The 22,063-nt window shown below is 47.3% G+C and overlaps 1 protein-coding gene and 1 pseudogene across 1 annotated transcript; one reads left to right on the top strand and one right to left on the bottom strand.

Moving 5' to 3' along the window:
• Positions 1-693: 693 nt before the first annotated feature.
• LOC120712274 lies at positions 694-14,679 on the bottom strand (annotated as a pseudogene).
• A 3,794-nt stretch (positions 14,680-18,473) lies between these two features.
• LOC120712273 (skin secretory protein xP2-like) lies at positions 18,474-19,674 on the top strand. The gene has a single exon (XM_039998033.1). The coding sequence runs from the start codon at positions 18,627-18,629 to the stop codon at positions 19,497-19,499; it is 873 nt and encodes a 290-aa protein (XP_039853967.1). The 5' UTR covers positions 18,474-18,626; the 3' UTR covers positions 19,500-19,674.
• The last annotated feature ends 2,389 nt before the right edge of the window (positions 19,675-22,063 follow it).

Here is a 22,063-nt window from a genome sequence, read left to right as displayed (position 1 = left end):
AAAATTATTTTTATATGAAATTTGGTTAGATTTATATGGAGATTTAGGAATTGAGTACTTCTAGAGAAGATAGTGGGATAGAACTAGGAAGATGTTGTGAGGAGCATAGGAGAACGATGGCGAAAACACGATGTTTATATGTTTATCAGCTGTTACAAAGTTGAAGAGGCTAAAATAATCATATAACTAAAGTTCATTCATATCTTTATAGCTAGAAGGGTATATGGGGTGGTATATATCTTAATTATACTAGAAAAATTCTACATTGGTCAATTTTTTTGATTGTTTCGGTTTTATTTCGGTCCCAACCGAAATGGGTGAATTTCGGTCATTTTGGACCGAATTACAGAACCATGCATCCAGTTCACTTAAGGGCGAATGATCCCCAAAACCGGGTCTCTCACTCGAGCTCAAAAACACGCGCACCCATCAAGAACACGCCATCACAACAATGGCCACACGAGAACACGCACACGCGCACACACTGCAAGAAACAAGACAGCAGGGAGAGAAGCAGCAAAGCCACGGCTATTATTCCAAGTTCCTATCCAACCCAACGCCATGGCATCCTCGCCGCCGATCTGGGTTTTCTGCTGCATTCGCCGGAGGACCAAGCGACGCCCGACGGACGTCGCCGGCCACTTTCACTACTTTATTCTATTCATCCCCGGAGCGCGAGCGGCAGCCGCCAACCTAGAGGTTGAACGTGACCTTGATGGCGTCGCGGCCGCGCGCGCAGACCTCGAAGGCCTCCTCCACCTCCCGCTGTGAGAACCCGAAGCGATGGGTGATGAGCGCCCTCACGTCCACTTTGCCGGAGCGCAGGAAATCGATGAAGAGCGGCCACGTGTCCCTGTACCTGAAGATGCCAGCGGCACCGCCGTCATCTCGCTGTGCCCCATCCCCACCAGGCACACCCGCCCCCCGGGCCGCGTCGCCTCCAGTGCCGTCGCCAGCGCCTTGCTGAACCCGGCGCAGTCCAGGCTCACGTCAATCTCCGCGCCGCCCGGATGCGCGCCACCTCCTCCGCACCGTCCTCAGGCCTCGCCTCCAGTGCCGTCGCCAGCGCCTTGCTGAACCCGGCCCAGGGACCTGGCCACGGCCAGGCGGTGCTCGTCCACGTCCACGATCGCTACGCGAGGCGCGCCGAAGGCCCGCGCGGCGAGCAGGGAGACTAGGCCGATGGGCCCGGCGCCCATGATAAGTGTGACGGAACTGCCAAAATAAAATTCTAATTAAGCGTAATGGCCGTCATTTGAACACATCAGACTTATTACCTTAACGACTTAATTTGGCGATCATTTCTCAACCCACGTCCCGATCGAAACATCACCGATAGTCCCACGCGAAGGTGGGCGCAAATGGTACAACCACGACACTTATTTGAAAATATAACAAATATACATAAGACTTTATATTAAGTTTTACAAACCAAGTTTGAATAAATACATAATTTACAAACTTTGCATTACTGGAAACCAGGTTCAACTAGAGGAAAGGGGGCCTACAACTACCAAAAGTGTGCCCTAGGGAGATCCCTACGTCTGGCTCCACAACCTCCCATCCATCTGCATCCCGGCGGATGAACTTGGCACAACAGGGACATAAATCTATGTCTGCGTGTACTGAAATAATTGTGGCAACAAACACTGAGTATACTTTACTCAGCAAGGCTTACCCGACCAGTGGGTATAACTTAGCCCACATATCTAGACATGCAAGGCTTTTGGCTGGTGGTTATTTTGCAGAAAACAGCAACTAAAGTTATTCCTCACTTTCATTATTTTAGCCCAAGTTCTATAATGGTTAACATAGTCTAGTATTTGCATAACCAAATCTAGAGCACACATAGTGGAACAATAAATAATAATTTACATGCTCATCAACATAAGTATAACCATTTTTCCATCACAACACTACGCTGCGACGCAGTGACCAAGGTGCTCATATCCGAGAGCGACTGACGGCGAAGCGATTCGATTTAACCTTGCAAGGTGGACCTAACCAACACGGCACGCAAAAGCCCCGTCGGACCCCACGCACCAACCTTTCCCCTCCCCGCCTCGAATTACAGGAACCAGCCCAACGACATATGGTCAGCCGAGCTCAACGTGAGACCACCAAAAGTAAACATATGCATCCCAATTCTCCGCGACTACTCGACTCGCCCTAGGAGTTGGGTGCGGGTTCCTGTACTTTCGAAGCAAAGCAGTACTCGGCTTACCGGTTTCGACTACCTCCTACTCCCGGTATGCGGTTAGTACAGTTCAAACATGATTAGCAGGGCCAACAACGGCTCGGTCCTTAACCGACACAGGCGGAACTACACCTCTCCCGCCCGGTCTCAGATTCTATTCTTTCTTTCATTTCAAGACTTTCATCCATAAATTAGTAACTCATATCTGGAAACATAAAGCTATCTTATATCTCGCGAGTAGCCAAGAATTACTCGAGTTCTACCGAACCCTATCTAGAATAGCAGTTCTATCGTCCTATACATACTAGTACAACTCAAGGACTCCTAGGGTTCATGCAACTAGGGTTTCAAACAACTCCTAAACGTAATGCATAAGTAATAAATACATATATAGGTGTCATAATTTAAAATTAATAGGATGTGCACCGGGGCTTGCCTTCGGGCTACTGCACAGAACTGGGGTCAGACGGGCCTTGGGCCGGGTGCTCACAACTCTCCTCCTGGGCTTGCGTCGGCTGCTCCTGCGGTGCCGCAAGCACCTCAAATACGGCGCCCTCAGCTGCGGAGACTGCACGTATGCATATGAAACAAATGAGTGCATCTCAATGATGTAACTAATTTACTTTAACTGGAATGCCCTGCGGACTATCCGCGCCCAAGTGGCGGACCGTCCGCCATACTATTCTACCGACCCACCAGAGACAACAACGTCTCTGGAACAATTTCTAATTCTACCTGCGAACTGTCCGGGCCCCCTTGGCGGACCATCCGCAGTTCACGTATTCAATCCACCAGAGACGACAACGTCTCTGGACAAAATCCTAGACTCTACTGCAGCCTGTCTGCGCCCAAGCGGCGGACCGTCCGCAGTTAAATCCTGCGCACCCCCACCAGAGACATCGTCTCTGGACAAACTTTAAGTTCGACGGTGGACCGTACGCTCCCCCATAGCGGACTGTCCGCGGTCAATTATGCAAACCCACCAAAGACGACATTGTCTCTGGACGAAACCTAATCTGACCGGCGGACCGTCCGCACCTCCCAGGTGGACCGTCCGCGATACCTAACTTCTGCCCCGCGCCGCAGGCGGCAGCAAGTGCGGTGGCGCCGGCGGCGGCCGTTCACTGGCGCCGGCGGCACACCGCGGAAGGAGAAAAAGACCGGGGAGCGCAAGGAACTCACTACGAACCCATTCCCGCGGTCGGTTCGAGCGGAGGACGACCGGAGAAGCGGATCGACGTGGAGCAAAGCTTCAAGCACCTCCAATGGCAACCGGCGGTGGCGGGGGATGATTCCGGCCGTAAGAAACCGGTCTAGGGGTTTGGGAAGGTGGAGGAGGTGCCGAGGAAGGTTCCCGCGCGAGGAATCGCGGTTTGGTGGCCGGAGGAGGGAGATCAACGGAAGGGGGCGCCGGCGGGGCGAGCGCTCGAGCTCCGCTCGGCTCTAGACGAAGTGAGGAGGAAGAGAGAATGACAAGTGGGTCCCACATCCATCCAGATAAATATCTGGTCGATGCCTGGCGGACTGTCCGCCGACCCCGAGCGGACTGTCCGCGGGGCTCCGGGCCGACCCTGGCGCGGCGGCACACGTGGACGCCCATGCTGAGGGGCTCGCACATGGCGCCCTCCTCCAGCCTCCCTGTAACAGCTACTTAATTAGGCGATTTGAACATATGCTAAACAAGGTTAGAATGTTAAAATTGAGTCAAAAACGAGTAAAAAATCTCCCAAACTCCTCGCCTGCTCCCGTCCGGAGCCCATACATGCGCGACGCGCGGCGAGCGCCTGCTCGCCGGCATACTGTGCCATGGCCACGCGTCGGCCATCCTCGGTGTCCGTGCGAGCCAGGGGACGTCGCAGCCAATGGGAGAGCGCCATCGCCTATGCCGAGACCGAGCGCCAATCCGGTCGTCGCCACGCGCCGGCCGCCCAGAGGCGAGTCCTCGCCTCTTTTCTGGCCATCCTCAGCGTCTTGGACGTCCTCGTTCAGGCCCCAAACCCAGCTCGAGCCTGACTCTCTCTCCCTTGCTCAGTTTCTTCTTCCTTCGTTCCACCATGGACAGAGCTTGAGCAGCTCGGGTTCGTCGACCAAATCCGCGAGCTCCCTTCCATGGATTCCAAATCCAGTTCGCCCGAAGCTTCCTTACCTTCCTAGCTTCCTCCCCCAACCCCTCCAATCATAGCCCCGACCCTCACCTCGCCGGGAATCGAGGATTTCCCGGCCGCCTGTCTCCATTGCGCTTGTTGTCTCCATTGCGCTTGAGATCCACCTCGCCGTCGAACTCTCATCTCCGGCCACCGTTTTCGTCGCCCAACAGCTCAAATCGATTGTAAGTGGCCCAGTGATCCTCGTGCTTCCACGTTCGCGTTGTTTCTGCGCTCGTTCACGAGCCTTGCCCCTGGCCGGAGCTGCAGCTCGCCGCTGGCATGGCAGGCCGGTCTTTCTCATGCACAACACCCATGGTGGGATTCTCCTCATCACGTAGATCATGTAGGTGCCAGACCGCGGGTGGGCGGCCTCGCCGCCGGCGGGAACGGCGCGCCACGCCGCCAGCCCTGGCACTGCCTAGACATGGCGTGCGTGCGTGGTCAGGGAGGTTGAGGAGTGGATTTGTTAATTTTTTGATTAATTCAGATGAATGTTCTAAAATGCATAACAAATATGGTTTTAAATAGCCGGCTATAGCCCCGCTATAGCCTTTTTAGAGGTTCCTGCTACACTATTTGTATTTGTGCCGCTATGGCAGCTATGAACGCTAAATTGGGCTATAGCTGTGCTAAATGGCATAGATTTAGCGCCGCTATAGCCTTATCTTTATGTCAGTGCTATTGTTTTGGTCTTTTGGACAACTGAATATTTGATTGTATGAATTTTATTGTATTGTCAACTTAAGTAATGTTCCCGTGGGTCTAGAAATATAGTTATGTTTATGAAATTTGCTAATTACTATGTTATTGTGCATCTATTACTTGTATTTTTCATGATTTAGTAGTCAACCGCTATTTGCCATAGTCTGCTATAGCCTCCACTATAACCTCTTAGCCTCGGAAAAAAATACGCCGCTATTTGTCATAGTGCTATTTAAAACTTTAATAACAAATCAACGAAAAATGTTAAAAATGCAAAACCAATTTTGTTGGGTTCATTAGTTCTAGATCTAAAGTAGAAAAATATTCATGCATGTACAATGTCCTCTTTGCCCTGCTAGAATTTAAACTGTGCCTAAGCTTGTTTAATTAATTTCTCTAGATTTGTTAGTCCGAAAAGTATGAAATTTAAGTAGTAGCTTACTTTATGCATGAGTAATTTATTGTAAAATTCTCGTGTCCAGAAAATATAGTTTAGTATGTCATTATAAAATATATGTGAATTAGTGCATTTTACAAGGAATAAAGAACATCTTTACATATATAATTCTATAACAATTATAAGAATATGTTAATAGTTTCCTTGCAGGGTTAGGTTCGGTCTTGAATTAATTTATGTTCTAAATTGTTAGTTTGTTTTTGTATATATACATACTCGGTCAATGGTTGCTTTATGCATTGTAAATCATGCTTGCATTCTCATTATTTCGTATGCATGTATATAGAGCCCGTAGCCGAAGAAATCGTGTACGAGGCGATCGCGGAGCCGCAGGAGCAGACGGAGCAAGCCTAGCAGGAGATTCGCGAGAACCCGGCCCAAGGCCCGACTGACTCTAGCGCAGTGCAGCAGCCCGAAGGCAAGCCCCGGTGCATGACCTATTAATTTAAATTATGAAACATTATATATCTATTATGTGTGCATTACGATTCAGGAATTGTGTGAAACCTTAGTTGCATGATCCCTAGGTTCCCTTAAGCCTTATACTAGTATGTGTAGGTCATTAGTACTGCCATGCTTAATAAGACTCGGTAGAAGCCGAGTGATTTTTTGTCACTCGCGAGATACAGGATGTTGTAGAAGTCGAGTAATATTTAGTTACTCGCGAGATAAAGTTGTTATGTTTCATTATAGGAGTTATGATATTCATGATGGAATGAATGAAAATTTGAGACCGGATGGGGAATGATGATGAGATGTAGGTATGACAGCAGGACAGGGTTCCTAGGTGTTTTAGCCCCGTCTGTGTCGATTGAGGACTATACCGTTGTTGGCCCTGCTGATCGAGTTTGAATTGTACTAACCAGATACCGGGAGTAGGAGGTAGTCAAAATCGGTAAGCCTAGTACTGCTTTGTTTCGAAAGTACAGGGCTCCAACCCACCCCTTAGGGTAGTCGAGTGACCTCGGAGAATTGGGGATGCATGTATTTACTTTTAATGGTATCTCATAGGGCTCGACTGACTATACTTTTGGTGGTCCTGTAGTTCGAGGCGGAAAGGGGAATGACTGGTGTGTGTGGTCCGACGGGACACATGTGTGTCGTGTTGGTTAGGTCCACCATGTTAGGTTAAATCGAATCGATTCGTTGTCAGTCGCTCTCGGATATGAGCACCTTGATCACTGCGTCACATCGTAGTAATGAGATGAAATAATAGATGTTATATGATGTTAGTTTCATTGAATTATACTTTAATGTCCTACCATGTTTGCTCTAGAAGTTCTGCTAATGTAGTCAAGTGATAATCAAGATAGAACCTGGAGCTAAAATACTGAAAGCAAGGATTCTCTTTAGTTGCTTTTCTGCAAAACAAACCACCAGTCAAAAAACTCTACATGTCTAGATAGTGGGCTAAGTATTCCCATAGTCGGGTAAGTCTTGTTGAGTATTAGTTGCTCAGGATTTATTGCCACACTTATTTCAAGCCACGCAGACGTAGATTTCTATCCTTACTGCGCCAAGTTTATCCGCCTTAATGCAGAAAGTTGGAAGGTTGCTGGCCCAGATGTTTAGACGGAATCCTGATTACACACCTTTGGGCAAAGTGTGCAATCTCTTATCGTAGCCGTCGGATTATATATTTATCCAACTTTTGTAAAATGGTATGTAAATTATCTTTGTATTTGAACTCGGTTTGTAAAATTTAAAGTTTCGCACTATGTATTGTGTTAGTATTTTTCAAGTATTATCATGTTGTACCATCTGCGCCCACCTTCGCGTGGGACTACCGTTATTGTTTCGATCAGACGTAGATTGAGAAAGAACTGTCAAATTAAACCATTAAGCTAATATGCCTGATGTGTTTAAATGAGGACCATTACACTTGATTTAGCATTTTAATTTGGCAGTTCCCTCACACTCACGACGTCTGGGAGCTTGAAGCACAGGTCCGCCGGGTGCACGACCTGGTTGGCCAGCGAGCCGTGCACGGGCAGGGTGCCGAGGAACTTCATGTCCTAGCAGAGGATGTAGCGCCCGCCCTTGCAGGGGCGGCAGCGCCGGCAGTTGATGCCGGGCTCCAGCGCCTCGCGGTCGCCGGCGGCGAGGTGCTTCACGCCGGAGCCAACCTCCTCGATCACGCCCGCGCACTCGTGGCCGATCACCATCGGCTCCTCCACCACCAAGTGTGCGATGCGCATCTCCTGCAGCTGATAGATATAATTCAGATCGTTCGTTCGTTCAGCAAATGCTAGTATTTGATTGAGTGCTCTGACTCAGATGGTCGAGAACACCATGGATCGATGAGCAAGGTAGCAGGAGATAGGCGCAGCGCGGCGCACGCACCCTGAGGTAGTGCACGTCGCTGCCGCAGATCCCCACTCACTACTACATAATAGGCCTTCGTTCCAGGCCATTTGTCCCGGCAGCCTTTGGGCCCGGGACAATAGGTGGCTTTTGTCCCGGGTCCAACGGCTAGCCGGGTCAGCGGGGGGGCCAAGGCCTTTTGTCCCGGTTGGAGACACCAACCGGGACAAAATGGGGGCCTTTTGTCCCGATTGGTGGTTCCAACCGGGACAAAAGGCCCGCGGACCCTTTTGTTCCGGTTGGAACAACCAACCGGGACAAAAGGCCCCCATTTTGTCCCGGTTGGTGTCTCCAACCGGGAAAAAAGGCCTTGGCCCCCTTATCCCCTTCCCTCTCCCCCCGCCCGAGCCATTCAGCTCACTTGTTTCATGCTGTTCTCGGCTCGGGAGAGGGAGGAGTTCTTGCTCATTTCTTCACCACATTTGTGAAGATCTTTGATTCCCCGTCCATCCATCGGCGCTAAAGGTTTGGGGCTTGTTTTTTCTCTTCTTCCTTGGCTTGTATAGCTCATTTCATGCTTTAGAAATAGAGAAAATGTGCAGCTAGCTCATTTCTTGGACATTTAGCTAGATTGCATATGTAGGTGTGATTTTCTTTTAGATTTAGATGAGTATGTGGATAGTAGAAATTTTTAGAATGAGTGTAGACACTTCATGTGATGTACTTGTATACATGACCATATTGTGGACAGTTGATTTTTGTATTCATGAGTGAATTAATGAAATGAGTATATTAGAATTTTTTGTAATATGAATGAATTATTCATGAATGTATTTATTCAATACTCTAGTGTACTCCTGGAACTGAAGTGTGTCAAAGTAATTAGAAGTTATAGAGAATTCTTTCAATTAATTAGAGATTTCTTTAGGATTAATGATACATTTCGTCTTTTTTATATGATTTCATTGTTATTTGCAAGAGTTATTAATCTGATCATTGTAATTGTAATAGTAAATAATTTTTGCATTGTAATGGTAAGAATTTATAATTATGTGGAAAATAAAGGTATTTTTCAGTAAAATATGGCTTCAGCAGCTGGAGAGAGTGGCGCCGGTGGGGGTGATCGTTGTCCTTCTGGAGAGAAGGGCACAACTCGAGTAGGTCGTCGGTCCAAAAAACCTAGTGCTTTTCATAGGGCAGCGCTCCGTTATTTGGAAAAAGAATATAGAGAATGCATGGCAAGGGGCGAGGAACCTCCGTTTCATCTTGAGGATTTATTGCGGCGTTACGGTTCGTCACCACCAAACTCGGAGGTTTCAGCTCCGCCATCTTCTTCTGCGCCAGCAAGAAATCCGTTAGAACATTCTGCGTTCCAACGCAAGGACGGTTGAAAACCTATGTGTTGTTGACCGAATTTTTAAATTTCATGTATAGTACTCCTTTGTTAAATTCTGTAATGGATTAAGTACTCCTTTTAATTAATCAAGATGTATGATGGATATTGCATATCTTTTAATTATTCATGTTATGTTACATTTAGTTTAATTTAGGTTTGATATATTTTATCTATTCGATACGTGTAAAGAATTCAAATCGATTTATTTAAAATGCAGATGGACCGGCAATGGATGTACAATGCTGACCGACGTTCGAAAGAATTCATTGATGGCCTGCATTATTTTTTGTCTGTGGCTGAGGCAAACAAGCAGAATGGTTTTATGTGCTGCCCGTGTATTCATTGCAACAATAACAAGGATTACTCATCTTCAAGAATCCTACACAGCCACATTTTCGCAAATGGTTTCATGAAGAAGTATGTTTGTTGGACGAAGCACGGAGAACAGGGGGTTACCATGGAAGACAATGAAGAAGAAGATTTTGACGACCACTTTCCCGGGAATGCTGGAATCGGTGCATTCGATGATGATATTCCCATGGAAGAGCCCGAAGTAGATGTAGCAGAAAATTATCCCAGCGACGATCTGGAGCAGGCATTGCACAATGTGCAGGCAGACTGTGAGAGTGAAACGGAGAGGTTGAAGTTCCAAAAGTTGTTAGAGGACCACCATAAGTTGTTGTACCCAGATTGTCAAAATGGATTTAAGAAACTTGGCACCACCTTGGAGTTGCTGCAATGGAAGGCGACAAATGGTGTATCCGACAAGGGATTTGGTGAATTACTCAAACTTGTTAAAAAAATACTTCCTAAGGACAATGAATTGCCTGCCACAACGTATGAAGCCAAACAACTTGTTTGCCCTTTGGGACTGGAAGTGCAAAAGATACATGCATGCCCCAACGACTGCATCCTCTACCGAGGCGAGTACAAGAATTTGGATGCATGTCCCGTATGCAGTGCATTGTGTTACAAGATTAGAAAAGATGATCCTGGAGATGTTGAGGGGGAGCCTCTCCGGAAGAGAGTTACTGCGAAGGTCATGTGGTATTCGCCTATAATACCACGTTTGAAGCATCTGTTTAGAAATAAAGATAATGCTAAGTTGATGCACCAGCCACGTGGGCGCTGGCTGCACCTTTTGTCCCGGTTGGTGTTACCAACCGGGACAAAAGGTCCTCTTTTGTCCCGGTTGCCACACCCGGGACAAAAGGGCACCCCCTTTTATCCCGGACAGGCGTTCCCGGTTGGGAAACCGGGACAACAGCGGTTTCCCAACCGGGACAAATCAACATTTTTGTAGTAGTGACTGCCTTCGTTCGCACCCGGACATCATTCGGACCTGAAAAATGGAAGACTTCACTGTCAGGCGTGCCTACTGCAATTGCGTTCTGACTGTGCAACTGTATTCAAAACCTTACCCCTGGAGGCCTAGACAGATAGACAATATGCATACAGTATTCGCCTACTGACAGACACTATTTCAAAAATGATTTATAGCAACGTCTTAATTTTTTTAGGGGCGGACCAAAAAAGTCCCCTATTCCTATAAATGGGGCAAGAGTACTGTAGAAATGGTCTGCCCATAAACATGTCATTTATAGGGGGCGGCTGACCCACTCAGCCGCCCCTAAAAATGGGTGCCATTTTTAGGGGTGGGTTGGGGGTGGTAGGGGGGAGGAGGTCAGCCGCCCCTACAAACAATCATTTTTAGGAGCGGCTTACCCCCTCTCATCCGCCCATAAAAATGAGGGCATTTGTAGGGGCTCATCCACCCACCCACCCCTAATAACGTATATAAAATTTTTTGCCTTCTTCCTCCTCCCGACCCTTCATTATTGGCTCGGCAGAGGTGCTCCCCAAGATCGAAAAAAAGGAAAAAAGGGGAGGAAGGTTTTCTACTCGATTTCCTTGAAATTTTGGGCTCTAGTAGGAGGTTAGTTGACGCTAATTAATCAAAATTTTATCACGTATTTTACTTTTTTTGAATTAAATGAATTTTTAGAAGAATTGTGAAAAAAGATTTCATGTTCCTAAAAATTGATTTGTAGGGGCGGGTGGGGGGCAGCCCGCCCCTACAAACCTTTTTCATAATTTCTTCAAAAATTCGTTTAATTCAAATACAACTGGAAAACACTTCAAAGAACATGAAATTTTCACCATAAGCATTTTATGACCTGTAGAACTGGTGAATAATATTGAAAATATAATTCAACATGTTCACTGTTAAGGGGTGTTCAAAACACAAATTTAGCCTTAAGGGGCATGAGATAGTAGTGAGGCACATGTCTACATTGTTGTGTCAAATATTTATTCATTGTGTTCATTGAAATGTGATTTTGATATTTTTCCTACGTTACACATATCACAATATGTCTATGATAAAATTTTCAGAATTTTATCATGTGTTTTACTATTTTTTTGAATTAAACAAATTTTCGAGAGAGCTATGAAAAAAGATTTGTAGGGGCGGGCCACCAGCCCCTAAAAATTGATTTGTCGGGGCGGATGGGGGGCCGGCCCGCCCCTACAAATAGGCTTCCTATATATACCAACACTTAGAAAGAAATTTCAGTTTCCCGGACGCGAGTTCGAATAGACGCCGTGAGGCTGTCAACATTTTGAGATTGTTTGGCCTCCTACGCCGCCGCCGCCGCTCCCCGCCCCTCCGCTAGCGCCGACCCGACCCGGGCCACCGCGCGCCGCCGACTCGCACCGCAACACCCAGGATCTGCCGCGCGTCCGCCCCGGCCGCCGCCGCGCCCCAGACCGGCCTCCGCTCATCCTCCCCACCCCCTCCGGCGCCGCAGACCCTCCTCCGTCCCGGACCCGCGCCGCTGCCGCCCTCCGTCCCGGCCCGCCGATGCCACGCGCGCCCTCCTCCACCGCCGCCCCGACCCCTCCGCCGTCCCCAACCCTCACCGGATCCGCCGGCCCTGGTGAGCTCCCTCTCTTCCTCCCTCTCACGCGTACCGGCGCCGAGCCGGCCACGGGCCTGCCCCGCCGCTGTGCCACCGACATATGCCGTCGACGCCCCGGATTAGGGTTAGGGTTAGGGTTAGGATTAGAACATGTGGGCCTCTGCTGTCATCCCCTGTTAGGGTTAGGGATTAGGGTTAGAACTTTTTTCATTTCAATGTGAATGGGAGTACATGAATTGGTGAATTTTTGTTACACTACGAATTTCATTACTCATATTTACTCAATGTGAATATGTTAGATGTTTCATGGTGGTGGTCATGGTGGCGGTCGTGGTAGGGGTCGTGGGCTTATGGACGATAGTGATGCTCAATAGTCAGGCATACACTTCCATCAACCCATTGCCTTGCCACGGGTGATCGAACGTGCGGATCAATTGCCTTCCATCAACTCATATAGTTTTGCTCACATACAATGCAGCTTTAATAAATTCTAAATTTGCTCACATACAATGCAGCTTATCAACCATGTTAGATGGCTTAAAGATGTTGTCGAAGGTTTGGGTGGTACTACTCCTGTGGTTCACCTCGAGCTTGTTCGGCGACCGGATATCAAAAGGGTACATATTTCTTTTCAAGCACCTGTTCGACATGTTGATTTCTCCTCGATGGAACTAGGAGAGGATCCATCCTCCTCGATGATACCCATGGTTTCAATTGCCGCAGTGGGTGGAGAGATACCCATTTGGATAACTTATGAGAGGCTAGGGGTGGAGGCATGCCTGTAGTAGGTTAAGGATCATGGGTACTTTGTGCCCGACTTTTCATATTTTCGAATTAAGCAGCTACATGCGAGAGAAACTAATATTATTTTGACTATAGAGAGGCTTTGTCGGCTTACTCGATAAGACAGAGTATGAGATTTTTTTTGTTATTGTTAAATTTAGTAATGTTGCATTATTCTTTCAACTTTCATAATGTTATTATCACCTTTCAGGATCTCATTCATGGTGAATATACGATTGCGGTAGTTAGCTTTCGGGCTATTTTGAATCAAGTTATGGATAACTTAGATTTGACTTACATGGGTGGAGAACCATATTTTAGAAGAAATTAAGGAAAGCTCTCCTTTTGCAGGGCAAGTTAGCCTAACACTCCATTGATCCATATTTGTAGTTCTATATGTGGTAGGTATTGGGAAGCGGAGGAGAGTGCACTTGTTCGTGCTCTAGTATATTTTGATGAAGTTCTAGAGTGGACGATTGGAGACCTCAACCATCTTAGATATCTATAGTTGCGAGCATTTCAGTAGCTTCAAATTTGTAATGTGTAAGGATGTACCGCTACTATTATCATTAAACAACTTGTTCTGTTACTCCTTTATCTTATGAAATTTGATTTGATTGCATTTTTATTTGAGTGTTGGATCAAAATGGGTCAATATATACCTAGCTTGGTAGATATATAAAGCAGGAATTCAAATTTTAAAACACACCGCGAAACAAATTAAAAACAAATTACTAATTATTTTGACGGGTGGGAAATTCATTTGCAGGGGCGCCAACCCCCACCCGCCCCTGGAAATACATTTCCAGGGGCGGGTCACCCCCCTGAAAATGTATTTAATTTCTAGGGAGGACAAGGGGGTGACCCGTCCCTAAAAATGTATTTGTAGGGGCGGATGGGGGTGGCGCGCCCCTGCAAATGTGTTTTTCGGGGTGGTTTCGTTACTTGCCCCTGCAAATAAGTATTTTTAGCGGTGAGAACTAGCAATGGGCGCGCTACCCGCCCCAAAAAATGCGTTTTTACTCGCCCCAACAAATGTGTTTTTACCTACCCTAACAAATGCTTTTCCTAGTAGTGAGACACTCTAGTGATTGTGCAGATGAGAGGGCTTGTTTAGTGCGCGAAAACTTTTGGATTTTGGTACTGTAGCACTTTCATTGTTATTTGGCAATTAATGTCCAATCATGGCGTAATGGGGCTTAAAAGATTCGTATCGTCGTTTATAGTTAAACTTATAATTAGTTGTTTTTTAAACTACATTTAATGCTCCATGCATATATCCGAAGATTCGATGTGATGGGTATTGTAGAAATTTTTTTAAACTAAACATGACCTGTGTTTTATGTGTTGTGACCTTATGTGAAAAGAAGAACATGTGTTCTCCTAAAACGGGGAAAGGCGGACACAAACCAGTATTCCGCACGTGCACAGACGACAAAATAATGTAACTTGTCAGGGCTACTTGGACTTGTGCACCGCAGGGGAGCGATCTGCACAAGAACCGATTTGCAGAGGCAAAAACAAGTACTAATCCGCCAGCGAAATCCTAGCACAGGGCAAACAATCAGCAAGAACTATGTAAGACAGAGAGCCACAATCTGATTGTGTCCCAAGGGACGGGGCGAAGCCAGCTCAGCTGATCGTTGGGGTCTTGTTCATAAGAAAGCTGAGGTCTAAGCTGCTGGTAACAGTGATTTGCATTGGAGCTTGAAGGGTATGATCTTGAGGGTGTTCTTGGCGACCAGCCACGCCGCCATGTTCTCCTCCACCTCCACTGGAGCACGGGGCAAGAAGGGCTTGGGGGGGGGGGGTGCGCTGGGAGGGCTGTGGCCGCTCCTGCCACTGCGCGACACCCACATTGGAGCAAGGGATGTTAGAGATAGAGAAAGTGAAGAGAAAAGAAGAAGAAGAGCCAGAACAAGAGTTCATCGTCTATAGCCGAGTGCCAGAGAAGAAGACGACTTCAGCGGTGATTAGAACATGTCGGCCGGTCGCGGTATATCTGTTGCGTACGTGCGAGATCCTGCCAGGGCCGTACCGGCAAATTCGAAGACCCTGTGCGAAACTATGAACTGGACCCTAGTACCATCGTTGCGCCTGCGAGTGCCCAGTGAAATCCGGAAGGTGGAAGTGCAGACGTGACTTGTGCCGTGCCTGGCGAGCGGTTATAGTGGAAGCGAAAAAGATTACACTGCGATCTGCAGATTTGATTGAAAGACAATGATCAAGCGGCATATTTCTTCTTCTATAACATATTTGGGCTACAGTTTGCTTCGTATTAGATCAAAATATAACTAAAACAAAATCTACTATATAATTATACCTAGTATACTCGTTATATTTTGGGGCCCTGTGCGGTCGCACGGCCCGCACGGGCCTAGATATGGCCCTGGATCCTGCAAGTGTGAACCAAGAATATCTGTGGTGATGTGTACCGGGTCCACAACTCCACATATATACCCCAGCATGTCGCGGCCACAGCATTTTTTATATCCCGTCGCGCGAGTCCTGGATACAGCGACCGCCAAGGGCATCGCTTGCGGTGATATAGCGCCAACCATCACCTCAAGACATGCATTAAATACACCATTAGTGGATTAAATGAGTCATCAACCCACCAATGTAGCACGCATGTGTATACTGCCAACAAAAAATATAAGAATGCTAACAAAAGAGAAAAGAGATCCATGCATGCAAGCGAAGACAATAACCACGACATCATCCACGTGCATACAAATCAAAAATTAAAAAAAAACTATAACTATTAAACAAAAATTTTAAATTAAATTTGGATTGCATCATTATCTTCTTATCACAAGAGATTCAAAATAAGACAACACTTGTCTATATTTTAAATAAAAAATTTAACAACATGAACAAGTAATTATTTTTGCAACTAAAAAATTAAATATATTAAGCAAATATTAATATACAACGAACAAAACATTTAACACCGCGAACATTTGATCTATAAATATTGTGAACAAATGAGTCAAAATCACCGAACAAATTAGTCTACAAAAGCAAACAAACAAGTCAATGTTTTAACAAATGATTTTACTTCAAGATAATATACTAGATTATATTTTTGTTAATATTGAATTAAAAGAAAGAATAAGATATCAACAAATACTACAAATTATTAAACAGAGATCAATTAAATACATGACTTGAAAAAACTTTAAGTATTATTAGATGTAAATCAGGAAATAAGGAACGAAATAGAAAAAGAAAAAATAACCACAATGATTATAGAGAGAGTAAAGGGAAAAAATAGATGCAATGGAGCGCAAAAAAAAAAACTCATGCACCAAGCCGGCCGTTCTGCTACTTGTGTGTACGTTAATGTCGCAGCAGCTCACGTCAAAAAATTATATTGCCTAGACAGGTTTAGCTCATGCCAGATATTATTGGGTCTAGTAATTCCCTCGCCGGCCTGCTAATGCCTCTTCAGATGATGGAAATGAGTTTTGTAGTGCGGGCGATATATATCTAAACAATAGATTATGAATTTGGATACACTATTGTAATAAACAAAGATAAATAATATAAATTGTAAAATAGATAAAAACATCTATTTGTAGAATGTAACAAAACCTAAAGAAGTAAATAAGAGGAAAAATAAAGAATAAAAGAAAATAAAAGTAGATTTAAAAGATTGATAAGCCCTCCATCTTTAAAGCTCATTTTGGCTCAATTATCTGCTGCAAATATGTTAACATTTTGATAGAATTAACTTAATATTTGGTTAAATATGTTCAACATTTGGCTTCTAAAATGTTAAAACTGTAAAGACAAAATGTTAAAATTGAAAACATAAAATGTTGAAAGTATAAAATAAAAATGTCGAACAGTGTTTCTTCTTCGGCAAGCTGGGTGTTTCTTCTCCGGCGGCGACGTGCGCGGCGAGTAGGCGGGCGGCAGCGGATGTGCGGGCACGGCGGGCAGGGCGACGGGCAGAGCACGGACTCAGGGGGCGGGGCGCGGCACATGGTGAGGAAAGAGGCAAGAGGAGGAAGAAGGTTAGAGTTGAGGAGATCCAACGGACGAGATGGTTTGCATGAATCTCAAACACTGAAAGATGGAGAAGAAAAAAATCTTTCGAAAGATATATAGAATTCCGGTCAGCAGGTGCTAATCAGGTGGAATCAAGCGGCCCATGGATTCTAGGATTTTCATAATCCTGGAATCAGCATTCCAGAATCTGCTGCTGAATCGGCCCATTTGAAGGTCCTCAAAGATTCTGGAATCTGGGCCAAAATCATAGTGCGCCAAACGAGGCTCAATTTGGGTCTTGTTACTCTCCTCTCTGCAGTGCTGAGGCTTGGAGAAGCCTTGCACGTCTATGGCAATGGGTACTCGAAGCTTAGTACCCGACGAGTTTTACCTGATAAGAAGACGGGTATAGAATTAGTTTTCTACCCGTGAATACATTATTGGGCAAAATTATGTACCCATCAGGTATGGCGGGTACGAGTGTGGTTGTATACTACCCATACCCGCCTACCTGCGGGTAAAAAACACGCACAGAGAAAAAAAACAAGTCAGCCTAAGTGCTTAACTCATTTTAGTCCATTTGGCACAAATCCAATTTGTATTAGCTTGCTGGAATGAGCCAATGAGCTATCTACCGTATTTATATTAGTTTGTTGCATTGAAGCTTGGAATGAGCCTACCCCAACTTGCTTGGGGAAAAAAAGGCTATGTTTGACCAAAAAAAATTGAGGCTTGGAATGATTTATTTTGTATGTGAATGTTTGATATTTATTTGTAATTTTTGGGCATAATTTCGGATGTGGGTTACCTGACGTGTATGGAAACATTTTTCTACACGTATGCGGGTATGGGTAACTCTATACGTAAAATTTAATCCCAGCCACTACGGGTATGGGTGGACCCGTTGCTATCTCTACTTGCACGCCAGCTGGCAGCTAGCATCTGTGTAGAACTTGCATTGAGCACCACTCCCACATGGCTCTGGGACATAGAATGGTTAAACTATATTGGGTGGTAACATCTGTGATTAGGGCGCCTAACCTAACAGGGGCAGTAAATAAACAACGCAAGAGGGGCACCGACAATGTCCGTTCCTTTCCTAGAAAAGGAAGACGGGTGGCTGTTTTGCTGACCAGGTGTGCGCAGGCAGGTAGGTTTGTTGCCTCTCCTGGTAACCGAGCGGGAGCAATGCCACTGCAAGAAAGAAAGAAACAAAAAAAAAACAGACGCGTAGTTGAATCTGAACCCAAAGCAAAAGCAGAGGCGCTGCTAAAACGAATCTTCTCGCTGGTCGCCCTGGCCGTCGAGTGGCCAGTTGCAGCGTCCACACATGCGAAAAGATCACGCGGCCACCCACTGGGACAGCGACGCCAGCCCTCCCTCCCCGCGTCGCCGCCCTTTGGAGCCTGGTTCTGCCACAGACAGGAGACAGCAGCCACCGCGGCGGACCCACGCGGCCTACCTGTCCAGGGCGTTCCCACACTAGTCTCTGCTCCCCGCGCTCTAACAGTGACACCCGCGGCGAGCTGTCACCGCGCGGCACCGGCACGCTATATATACATACGCACATGTGTCCCGACCAGCAGCTCCGTCGATCCATCTCGCAGCAGGGGGCATCAGCGCTGCCCGCAACAGCAGCCGCACACAGGCAGCTAGCTCGTTGCCGATCGATCGGCAGAGGCGGCAGTGGGGAGGTGGTGGTCACGGTTGCTCCATCGGGTAGATGGCGGCGGCGGTAGCGCTATGTTGGTGGCCGCTGGCGCCGTGGCTCAGCCCCGCCGCGGCGTGGTTCGTCTTCTTCAACGCCGTCGTCGCCGCCGTCGCGGTCATGTCCTGCGGCGCGCGGGGCGGCGGCGGGACGGAGGCGGCGGCGGCGGGGCGGCCCAGGCTCGGCCGCAGCGGCTCGTCCCTCGTCCTGGACAGGTTGAGGTCCTTCTACATCTTTGCCGCACACCCCGCGGCCGGCGGCGCCGCGGGGCCGCCGGTCGATGAAGGCGACGCTAGCGCTGCCGCCTCGGACTCGCACTGCTACTACTGCTGCTCGCGAGGAGCAGAGGAGGCCGCCGCGGCGCAGGAGCTTCCAGAACAGGCGGTGGCCGCACCGGCCGCCGGGACGGCGCCGATCGCGCCTGCCGCGCCGGCGCCAGCGGAGGAGGACCACGCGGCGCCCGCGCCGGCACCGGAGAACCAGGAGGACAAGGCAGAGGAGGAGCAAGGTGAACACGAAGCGAAGAAAGAGGTAGAGGCAGAGGAGAAGCAGGATGAGTCCATCAGCTTGGACGAGGCGTACGCGCTCGCGCTGTCCCAGCGGCTCCGCGCGCAGGAGCTAGCGTCGCCGCCGCCGCCGCCAGCGTATCCACCCACCGCGGCTGCCACCGCGACGCCGGCGGCGCGGACGAAGAAGCCAGCGAAGAAGGCGGCGGAGGGGATCAGCCGGCGGCGCACGAAAGCGGAGGAGGCGCCGGGTGGGAAGGCCGAGCTGAACGCGCGCGCGGAGCTGTTCATCCGGCAGTTCCGGGAGGACCTCAGGCTGCAGCGCATCAACTCCATCCTCAGCCACACCCACGCGCTCCGTTCGCCAACTGGGGCGAGGTAGCCGGCGAGCCAGATTCTCTGTTCGAGTAGAGTACGGAGTCATTTGTTAAGACGGACATGTGCGATGGAGCACACACAGTTTTGGGTTATTGTTTTTTTTAGTGCATGTGTATGTACGCATGTAAGAACATCTAACAAAGTTTTTCTATTCTTTCGTTGTTCGGGCAGTTCGACTACACAACTTCTTTTGAAATGTTTACCAGGCAGGCTTAAAGCAAAGTGGTTACACTGATATTAGAGGGGAAAGCTATCGCCCACCTGAGTAATTTGAAGCATCTCCTCACTTCATTTTTTTCTTCCAAAGTCTCCTTTTCTTCTCCAACTCCAGTGAGATTCCGGCGAGGTTAGGGTTAGAGTTTCGGGGTTGCCGAGGGGGCGGTGTTCACCACCGGCCTTAGGGCAAGGGCAATGTTTGTGGTGAATATGACCATAGAGGTAGGCCAGAGATGTATGAGCAGTAGTTGTTTCCACCGCCACAATGTATATGGAAATAAGCTTCGTGATCCCAATCTTTGTACATCTGATGGAGAAAGAGGGAGGTGGGAAGAAACAAAAAATCATTCTTTATTCCTTGTTGCCACACATAGTAAGCTTAAAGTGTACTTCAAGATTCTTTTTCTCATGGTGTGATCACACAATGCTTGTAGCTAGCACTAAGGCTGCATTTATGGCTTAAGGCTTACTTTTTGTGCACATTGTGGCTGCCCGTACAAGAAGGGCCAGCGGTGGTGTCGGTGTTTTATTGTCGGGTTCTCCGAGGGGTATCCCGAGGAGAGTGGTTGTAAGTAGGGACTCGCCGAGATCAGAACGTGATGGTACAAGGAACACAAGGATTTAGACAGGTTCGGACCGCCGGAGCATAGTACCCTACGTTCTATGTAGTGGTTTGTATTCCCTTAGGTGTTGTTCGATGTCTTGAAGGGGTCCCTGTCCGCCCTTATATATCCTGGGGGATAGAGTTTCATGGAAAGTCCTAGCCGAGTACGTTCAGAGTCCTACTCCGAGTAGGTCGGATAGTTTCCTTGTACTCTAGCTAGTTCTTCTGCTGCACGAGTAGTTACAGTAGAGGTAGAGAGTATCCATATGCTATTCCCTACTCTAGGATATTCTGCGACTGTGAGCAGTCCCGCTGCCCCGGGTCTGACAGGCGGGAGGCCGGCCCGGCGGTGGTAGTGGTGGTGGTGGGCGGCGATGTCTCGGATCAGTCAATTCTTGAATTCACTAAACTTTGGCACGATGTTTATGGACTGCCTTTGGAGAACATCTATTGGTAACACTGCTTAATGGTGCACTTTCATCCTCGCTGGATGAGGGTGAAGCAGATAACAGTGAGGATGAGCGTGGTTTGGATGCAACAGGCTCAATGCAGATGGGTGGTTATGTTGTGGAGGCTAATAATGGAATGTGGGTAGCTAGTCAGATAGGCGTTCCTCGACCATGGCGTGGAGTTCATCCGCCGCCTAAGAGGGCGAATGGGGTGGAGGGGGAGTAATAACAGGTTCCTAAAAACAAGTTTCTCACGGCTCCGTTCACTGAAAAGGAGATTCAGGGAGCCGCGAAGGGTGCGTATTTTACACACACAAAAAGATTAATTTATCAATTATTAGAAGATAAGGAACTATTGGATAGTATTTTTTTACCGTTTTTCCAAAAAAACAAAGATGAAAAAAAAGATATTGGGAACTGTTGGAGATGCTCCACTCGGCTCGTAAGGGTAACAATTTTCAACTAGCCCATGTCGATATACCTGGTAACGGATTAAGGAGCACCCAAAAGAAAAAGAAACAAAATCTAATGCAATCGGTTACCGCTGCAATTAGATTGCGTTACATAGTGACGAACCAAACAACATTGTAATGAACCTAATAATCAAGATAACATTGATGCAAATTCACGGCGCCCCACCTGCTTGTAGGGATGACAATGAGTCGGGTATGGTGTGGGGTAGAGCAAATACCCACCCACGACAATACCTGAAACTCGAAGGCATACCCGTACCCGCGAAGTCTAGCGGGTAGAATTTTATACCCGTACCCATCAGGTACGGGTCGGGCTTTGGGTACCCATCGGATCCATTAATGATAGTATACATAATATGTCGCTTGGTCACATAAACTAGCATATTTTGAATTTATTGCCCATACCAGTGAATACAAAGCATTAGTAAAATAGAGTACTAAATGTTTGATCCTGCACATTTTTTTCTTATCTTAAGCATCTTTTTTATGTTGTATGAAAGTAAATACATTCAATTCTAGCTAAGTACTTTATCTACAAAATACAACAATGATGCATACACTTCACTGCAAACTATAAGCAAAATATTAATGTCACTTTCACATTCCATACGTGTACCCACACACGCGGGTAAAATTTTATACCCATGCCCTCAACCATTGGGTCGGGTACCCGCGTACCCGCACCCACGAGTAAAATTGTCATCCCTACTTGCTTGAGCACCTCATGTGCAATCACAATTTAGAGATCACAATCAGGGATTGAAATCCCATCGGGCCGTGGGCACTAGCGGTTTGCTCAAGACTTAGCAGACCAGCTAAGGCGTCC

Source organism: Panicum virgatum, chromosome 6K (assembly GCF_016808335.1).
Source record: "Panicum virgatum strain AP13 chromosome 6K, P.virgatum_v5, whole genome shotgun sequence".
NCBI lineage: Eukaryota > Viridiplantae > Streptophyta > Magnoliopsida > Poales > Poaceae > Panicum > Panicum virgatum.
This window is presented reverse-complemented; position numbering and strand designations above follow the sequence as displayed.

Coding starts and splice junctions, on each gene's coding strand:
- LOC120712273 (XM_039998033.1), top strand. CDS start 18,627: ATGGCGGCGGCGGTAGCGCTATGTTGGTGGCCGCTGGCGCCGTGGCTC.